At 39.9% G+C, this 8,592-nt stretch overlaps 2 protein-coding genes across 2 annotated transcripts; both read right to left on the reverse strand.

Annotated features, from left to right (window-relative positions):
* Positions 1-1,173: 1,173 nt before the first annotated feature.
* On the reverse strand, positions 1,174-4,133 carry LOC135469042 (protein O-mannose kinase-like). The gene is made up of 2 exons (XM_064747559.1): positions 3,840-4,133; positions 1,174-2,246 (listed from the first exon to the last, which is right to left on the reverse strand). The coding sequence occupies exons 1-2, from the start codon at positions 4,104-4,106 to the stop codon at positions 1,494-1,496; spliced, it is 1,020 nt and encodes a 339-aa protein (XP_064603629.1). The 5' UTR covers positions 4,107-4,133; the 3' UTR covers positions 1,174-1,493.
* A 1,112-nt stretch (positions 4,134-5,245) lies between these two features.
* LOC135467343 (galactoside alpha-(1,2)-fucosyltransferase 1-like) lies at positions 5,246-6,992 on the reverse strand. Its single transcript, XM_064745112.1, has 2 exons — positions 6,969-6,992; positions 5,246-6,252 (listed from the first exon to the last, which is right to left on the reverse strand). The coding sequence occupies exon 2, from the start codon at positions 6,149-6,151 to the stop codon at positions 5,246-5,248; it is 906 nt and encodes a 301-aa protein (XP_064601182.1). The 5' UTR covers positions 6,152-6,252; positions 6,969-6,992.
* Between the last annotated feature and the right edge of the window lie 1,600 nt (positions 6,993-8,592).

An 8,592-nucleotide genomic window follows, 5' to 3' on the forward strand; every position in this document is an offset into this window, starting at 1 on the left:
CAATGTACGCGATTACGGCGTGCTGGTTGATCAAAAACTCAAACCAATGCAAGGATTGAAAAGCAAGATTACTTCAACCTAATGTACTGCCGGGGGCCTCCGTGGCCGAGGGACTTAGCACGGCGCAATGACTCATAAGCCTCCCACCAATACGGTTGTTGTGAGTTTAAGTCCAATTCACACTGGCTTCCTCTCTGGTCACACGTGGGAAGGTCTGGAAGCAACCTGCGGATGCCCGGTTTCCTTCCACCATAATGCGGACTGCCGTCGTATAAGTGAAATATTCTTGACTGCGCCGTAAAATAAATAAATTGTACTGTAAGGTGTATGGAGCTAAAACCAAGACTTAATCCGACAGTCATGAACTTCTCATACATTTGTACTTCTTTTCCAAATGGCGTTAACATAAACACGTCGAGTGATTTTTTTTTTTCAGTGGACGAGAGGAATTACATTTCTATTTTATGAAAGCTTGTGATGAGTTTTCCGGCCTGAAACTTGATGAATTTATCCGCCATGTAAGAATGACAATATCTGTTTTTATGTCTACATTGCTAGGTCTTCAGTATTGTGTTTTCATGTGGACGAGACAGTTTTTTAAACTTTAAACTGAAGTGTGTCATGTTGTTGGTTTTGTATCATGTGGCGCATGTGTACACCAGTTTTCAGTATTATGTTAACTCATTGTAAATCTTAGCCACATGTAGGTCGCTACTCTCCGCCTGTCGTGAGGAGAGTACTAGGTGGCGTGTTCGGCTCTAGCTGCCTGGAATGGTACGTTTCTAACCTATTTGTTGCAGCCGATGTGACGGTTTCATCTTGGCTATACACGTTGCTGTCTGGTCATATATGTCTGCCTCAGTATAAGTAAAGTATTCTTGATAGTCGGGTGTTAAAATACCAATCAAACATATAGGCCTAAATATATAATTGTTGTTGATCGCTATCGCCGTTCTCTCTGAAGGAAGTGTACATAATAACGATATGCAAATCAACAGGGAATCCCACAAGAACACAATATTATTATAGGATTATGATAAGTATAATTTATGACATAGTAAAATATATGACAAAGGGACAATGATTGAACATGTAGTTATGTTCATATTTAATGTTTTGAATTAATATTTTATTTTCAAAAGCATATGGCACAAATTATAAAGTATACTCATCACAAATGAAAGAAAACGATATACACATTGCACAGTTATGCTAACCTCCTGATGCATTCCTGAGTAATCTATCTACGTCGTAATCTCAAGTTATACTTCATGGCTGTTATACCAGCCACACTCGCGTGTATGGGGAAGGTGTGATTCACGTGGGACAGATAAGGAATGTGCAAAGAAAATGATAAATGCGATCAGTTTTTCTGAATCCCACCCGATCTTTGAACCTATTAATTAATTTATAGCCTTTTCGGAGAATTCGAACTACTAAGACTGTGGCCAGGTTGCCACATTATACTTCACTAAAATGTCAAGTAATAGTTTTTAAAGCCATGTGATGTACGAATCCATAATTTGTCGATACTTCTGTAGTACCTCACTGGCAGTAGGACGGAACTGTGGGTGAAGCTCTTTACAACTCTGGTGAACTGTAAGAAGACGTAACCTTATTCCTCTTGAATCCTTAACGTCCTGTAAAAAGTAGTTACAAACGTCTGGGATTTTCCAAATATCTGTTTTTTCGTCGTAAGGAGGCATCCGTTCCTCATCAAATGTCTCATTTTCATACGGCCATGTTTGTTCCGGAGCTGCAAACTCACCAAACACTTCTCTCCTACCACATTTGACCAGCGTGCCATTTGAGCGGATCACTTCCGGCAAGGCGTCAAGATCATTGACCACGAGATGAAGGTCGTCTGTTATCAAATATTGGTCTAACGTCTTCTGAAGATCATTCGTATCGCACATCACCCTGACGCCTAATGGGCTATTGTGAAGAAAATGTATAATTTCTACATAGTTTATGCATAAATTAAACCTGGTCGCTACTTCTCTCTCAGAAGACGTTGCCGCATCTTTGAAGAAGTCTTGGAGGACAGAGTGGATGTTCCTTGCGGATTGGCGCTGATGGTATTCACTTAAGAAAGTGTTGTTACATCGGCCAACAGCCTGGACGACTAGTGGAGAGGGTTGAAAACCAGTGAGCATGCGCCAACCGTGATCAAAGTCAGACTGGTAGAGGTCGTCAGAAAGTTTGTTAGCCACTATATCGAAGTCCTTCCATCTTCCCTTGTATACCTAAATGAGGTGAGAAATACTGACACGCATTATCAAAAAAAATAACATCACTGTATTTTTTTAAACCTGAATTAACTCTTCTTGGGTCATGGTGCTAGGTGACGTGTACGTTGCTACTTTTTAAGCATATGCATGAGCAGATAGAATAAAACACTAACTGAAGTAAACTGAAACGAGGCCGGATTTCACCATTACTACGTGTGGCCATATACCAATTATCACACTGTCGTAGCTGCTCTGCTTTTACTCTCTATGTTTCAGTCTTGTATACTGTATACCTGCATAAACCAGAATTCTGTCGCTGGATTATGCATCCCCGAGTCCTGGCCCTTTGCATTGTTTTAAAGGAGAAGAAAACTTAAATTACAAAAAAAATACCACTGAAAAGAGTATGCATTACCTCGCAGGTGCATGCCATAAAAAATTGTAATATGTACCTCAAGATGATAAATTATAAATAAAGTCAGCGCCAAAATCCGCTGTGGGCGAATCCATTTTGCCTAAGAACTAGTCCTGAAGTCTTCTGTGTTAGGAGGAGAATTTCCGTAGGAAACCGCTGAAATGCAGTTCGTATATTTCCCGCAGAACTATTCTTCCCAGAAGGTAGCGAACAATACAGTTCGTTTTCCACTTGACGAGCGGGAAACCGGAATGTTGGACGTAGCTTCCGAGCTTACACGCACAAGCGGGCAGTTTTAAAAACTCTCGTTGGCTGAGAGGTAACACACCCCTAACATAAATTACAGGGTGTTAAAGATGGAGGTCGAGATGGACTCAACGATTTATGCCAGCTTTGTCGTTTTCAGACTTTACGTGTATGCCGAGGAAAAATCGCAAAATTATGCAGCAGGCACCACCAGATGCTCTTTTCAGCCCATTGTGTCATGTTTTTAAGTTTTCTTTTCCTTAAATGTGTGACACCATATGCCAATTATCACACTGTCGCCACTGCCTGCTTTTACTGTCTGTCCTCTAGTTCTTTATATTTCAGTAGCGCATATAGCCCATTCAAGAATATTTCATTCAATGGTGGTTATAGTTCATCGGTGGAAGAAAGTGGACAGAGCTTGGAGAAAAAAACATCGCATTTTGTCAGGTATGTACATAACAAACTTGCTAAGTTAAAGCACGATAGCCGAACGGAGCGAAGGAGCTGCATGGACATTCCGTGTTATCAAAGTACTCATATCATCGAAATAAGCAGTCATCGGTACATCTGATTTCGATACATACATCTTACGATTTCATTTCAGTACCGCGACTTCTAACCGTTTACGTCCAGCTCCTGCTGGCTTCCTCTCCGGCCGTGCGTGGAAAGGCCTGTCAACGGCAATATGCGTGTGTTTCCACCGTGTTCTGCTCAGTTTCCTTCCACCATAATACTAGCCGCCGTCGTATAAGTGAAATACTCTTGGGTAAGGACTAAAACACCAATCAAATAAATAAATAAACCAAACTATACAGGTTTCCAACTCTTTTTAGCGTTGTTTCAAGAAACAAACATCACCATACAAGCATCGAGAAACTAATAGCGGATAGTATATCAAAGATATATAATTAAGTCCGATTAACACTGACCTATTAAATTCTCACCTTTTTCACAAGGCCATGACCGATAATGTCCTCTTCGTCTATTTTAACGTCACTCCAATCTGTACACCTAAGCATCGCATGGCAGCTATGCATTCCCGCCAATCCAAACCATCCGGACTTACACCGTGGTTTACATTTTATAACACCCTCTCCAGAGATCGTATCTTGCCAGCAAGTATCGTTTGTTTGATCATATGGAAACACGATGTAAGAAATAAACGCTATAGCAAGGGTCAGACCTGAAAATATGATCCCAGTCTGCAACATCTGCTTTTGTTTACGGAGTACTAGCAATACTATTTCACAAACGTACTACCACTTCACAAAACCCTGGATCTGTACAGCGATGCGGGTACGGAGCATTCTCTAATACCCAAGTGTAACAGGAAGACGGCACTGTACTGTTTTCGGTTATCTCCCCTGACTTGCATTGCGCTATTTGTTTCATGTGGCTTCGGAAGTAAACTCAAGTCACAAAATTTAACGAGTCGTAACCAGACGGGTGCCTTGGGTGTTTAATTTCCAGCCAAACAAAACACATTCAACTGTATGAATATTTTCGACCACTATGGCCCATGTTTACAGTGCTGATACGCAATGGCCCTACCTGGCCATAGGTTAATACAATCGACAAGACTTCAGTAGGCCTACACTTACAGGATGTGTGGTGGGTAGTCTTGTGTCATCTGCATGTCACTACAATAAATTTATTAATTTAAATGGTGTTTTATGTTTTTTAATTATATGACGACAGTCAGCGTTATGGTGATGAGGATCCCGGCTAGAACTCACTGGGGGAAACCTAGTGTCATAGTAAGGCAACATTGACAATAAATCGCCACTGGGAGCCATCTGCTTCAAGGATAAATGCGTGCTGATATTACCCAAATAATATTTAAATAATGTTCAGGCTTGCAAACAAATCAATCTTGAGCTAGCCGTATTTCATGAACCATGCAGTGGATCAGTATTACCAACCAATGAAGTCACAACCGTCCACATAAAGATAAACATGGAAGGAATGTGAGGTTTAATTCATGAAATATGCATGTTTCAAGTAGTCTTTATAGATACATGTATAAAGAGTTGAAGGGTTAAATACTATGTCTGCATTTTGCCGTCATATTGCATGGAATACAATGATATAAACATGTCAAAATATCCGTAAAAATGTTGAAGGTAGCTTCAGATGCTGCTTCCGCCATTCGACTCATCACTTCAGTTTTCAATTTCTTTGCATTTTCATTACCGGATATGATATCCATCTTAATATTTTTTCACGCTGATATCAACAGAATTAAAGTTCTCCAGAAAGTAAAGCGCAGCGGATCGCTTACCATTGGTATAGGCACACTGTTTTATGTTCTATAGTAATTTGTTATGTTTTTCAGTATGTAGCGGAGAACCTAGTCAAGCCCAATCCATTCTGGAGGCATATAGTCGGACAAAACGAAACCTTTACTAAGAAGTGACCTCTCCGCGGTTTGGTGTTTATAATAGATGGTCATCCCACCAGCTAACCAACCCGCCCACCACCCAAACGACCCCACGCTCATGATCATGTGATTACACAGAGATAACACCGCCAGATCCTTTTCAGCAGAACGTGGGGATATAAAAACTGCACGATCATGTGGTATGAATGAACGAACCCATTCCTGATCTTCGGAACATACTATGAAAACCACTACTGGAAATTTCCTCAGAAAAATATCCATGGCGCGTAAGAAGTAGTCCTGTGGTGCGGTTTTATACCCAGTGTTAACATATTCTTCCATCAGCATGTCACCTCTCCGTACGTGAATCCCAACGAGCGTCTGTTCCGGAAATTTGTCAAAGCCTTGTTGTCTTACCGCGTCAGACAATGTGGATCTAGCTTCATCCAAGATGTGTTGCCTAAAGGCAAAATGGTGCCGAAGTTCTTGTTCGACATGTCGAAAATAACGCCATGATTGGTAAGAACCGGACAATATGGTGTTGACCCTGCTGTCAAAAGCAACGGATTCATTATCAAAAGCTGCGTATCTTTTTCCACGGTGAACCAGATATCTTAGGCATTCCCGGTCGTCGATCAGTTTAGCGCCAAGCTCAAACGTTTGCAATTCAGGGTGATCCTTCTGAATGACAGGGACCATGTTCTTCTCTGTGGCAATGCCAAGAACTGCTGCGTATTGAAACATGCGATTTCCAAGTCGGGCGTTGTACAAGAAGCAGAGATTGGCTTGAGGTTTGTTTTTCTTGTAGAGAGTGTTGGCTTTAAATGCCTTATCTGTTTGGTTGTTGCTCTCGCTGTGTGTGAGTGATACCGCCATTTTGTCACGTTTGTCGCCGTCTTCAAATGAACGACTTGTTGATTTCGGCACACGATGGAAATCATGTAAGTAATGCGCGAGACTGCAGAATACCAAAACTCCTGAAAAACAAGGAACACTCTGGTTTTAAGTATGTTAATAAACCAAATCACTGCATCTGAAAGCATTATACATAGGTTGAATCATCAATGCTGAAGATGTAGTATGATTTAATACAATAGAAAAATAGTTTTCAACAAATTACGGATTGTGACGATACTCCCAAGTACTGTATGTACTCCAAGTGAAGTTAATGGGAAAGGCAACAAATAATTTAGGGAACTGGCCTAAAACAGCCACGGCCATTGTTTTTGTGCTTGGCAACTTACGAGGCCATAAGATACACCATAGTTAAGGAAGCCGGATGCGGGCATGCTCTCTCCTCATACATAATAGGAAAGGGAAACTCGATATCGCATACTCGTTCCATTCTAAGATCGTTATTTTATCTGTATGCCAAGAAGACACAACACGAATCGCCTGACGTCATATCGGAAACAGGTGCCTTTTCGGGGTATAGCAAAAACTCGTGCCTGATTGATTAAATTGATAACATAGCAGCGTTTTCAATTTTCTTGATGTTCGTAGTTTAACTGACTTTAAATTACGATTTCTCGGTTGTATCGGATCACTAAAATATTCCGTAATGCTTTTTAATCTTTTGGTGGGGTATTTTATCAATACATGTCATATATACATTTGGTCTGGTGTTTTTTTTAAAACTATCGACAAACTAACAAACGTACAAGTTAGAAAATATCTACTAGTACTTGCTTACCTATTCCTAACAAGAATATAGCACAACAACGTATTTTGATTGTCATTACGGACGGGGGTTGCCTCGCCTGCCTGGTAGAACGCGACTGGAACGAACAAAATTTATTGAAATAGTTAATAAAAAGTTAAGAAGATTATGGAAGAGCGGCACTTACAATTCAATTGAATGTGAAAAAGAGCATGCATGAATTGTTTGTTTTTATGACTTTCGTGCTCATTTTGATTGTCCTTTAGGCCTAGAGTCTTGGGTTCAATTGTTAAATTAAACATGCGAGCAGTTCTAACAGGGTTAAGTATTTAGTATCGCGCGATATTTTCGGTTCAAAGAAGACTTACCTCCTAGATGTAGTTGCTCAAGCAGTTTATGAGGACTAGGACCTATCGTCTTACACCGCGCATGTTCCCACAGATCATTTGTGCTCAAAAGCAGATCACGCGCTTAAGATAAGATATCGAGCACAATGTCATCGCTGCTTGGAATTGTTGATTTATTTAAAGTCCAATCAACCTCCCAAGAGCTAATTTTTCCTACACTGAACAAAATTAAAGATATACCTGTGTTGATATAAAATATCACCTGTGCGTTGAGTCAATAAATGTGCATAAAATACTTATAAATGCTTAAAAGCAGGGTAGGTATCGTTCAAGTCTGGCAAAAAGTAAAATCCATAAGGTTGTATCGATCTTTGCTTTAGATCCGCCTGAATTTGTTCCCTATGTCATTTCAAATAATTTCTTTGTGAATAGCAAAGCCTGAATCCATTGAAGTATAAATTATTTGAATCTACGACCTTATTTCTAATCATAGATATATAGTATAAAACCTTCGGTGTACTATAATGCATATGTGGAAACTTTTGTACATGTGTAAAAATCTTTTGCACATTTGTACATTAAATATTTATTTGTACAAATATAAAAACGTTTTCTGCATTAAATTGAACGTATGTATAAATTACGTATGTTCAATAAACGTTTACTTTACATATGTGTAAAGGGACAGTACATATGTACCGGTATATCTTTTACACATGTGAAATTAGAGAATAAATATCGGAACAGCTTAATATACTGGCTATCCGTAAGGCAGGACAAAAATAACTGGAAAATTGTGATGGAATTATGGCACTATGTATTTTCCTGGGTGTCGAAATACCCCCCAAATCCCAAATTCCAGGTGATGTGAAAATAAAGAAGCCGAATGCTGTGATGAGGTTTGCAAAGGTTGGACTGAAAAGTGGAGTGACAGCAATACGTGTATGCTTGATAATGAAGCTATCCATTCCCCAGAAGTGAGAAAGTCTCTGTCCTCGAAACGTTTATATGGAAGCGATGTTCTTTTTATTTAACAGGTAGTTATCATTTCGATATCAGTCTGTGAACTTCGCTCATTAATTACTCAGTAAAAGCACTGGTCATTGATTGGTATGTATGTATGTTTGCCTGGGGTTTTATGTTGCATTTAGCAATGTTCCAGTCGAGAAGTCATTAGATATGTGTAGCTTTATCTTCTTAATTGTGCCAGACCGAGTCCATGCCGCCAATTACATGCGGCCGACATTCACTAAAGTATCATACCTAAGACACCAGACATGTCACCCCACCCAGTCACATTATACTGACAC

This window comes from Liolophura sinensis, chromosome 6 (assembly GCF_032854445.1).
Source record: "Liolophura sinensis isolate JHLJ2023 chromosome 6, CUHK_Ljap_v2, whole genome shotgun sequence".
Taxonomy (NCBI): Eukaryota; Metazoa; Mollusca; class Polyplacophora; order Chitonida; family Chitonidae; genus Liolophura; species Liolophura sinensis.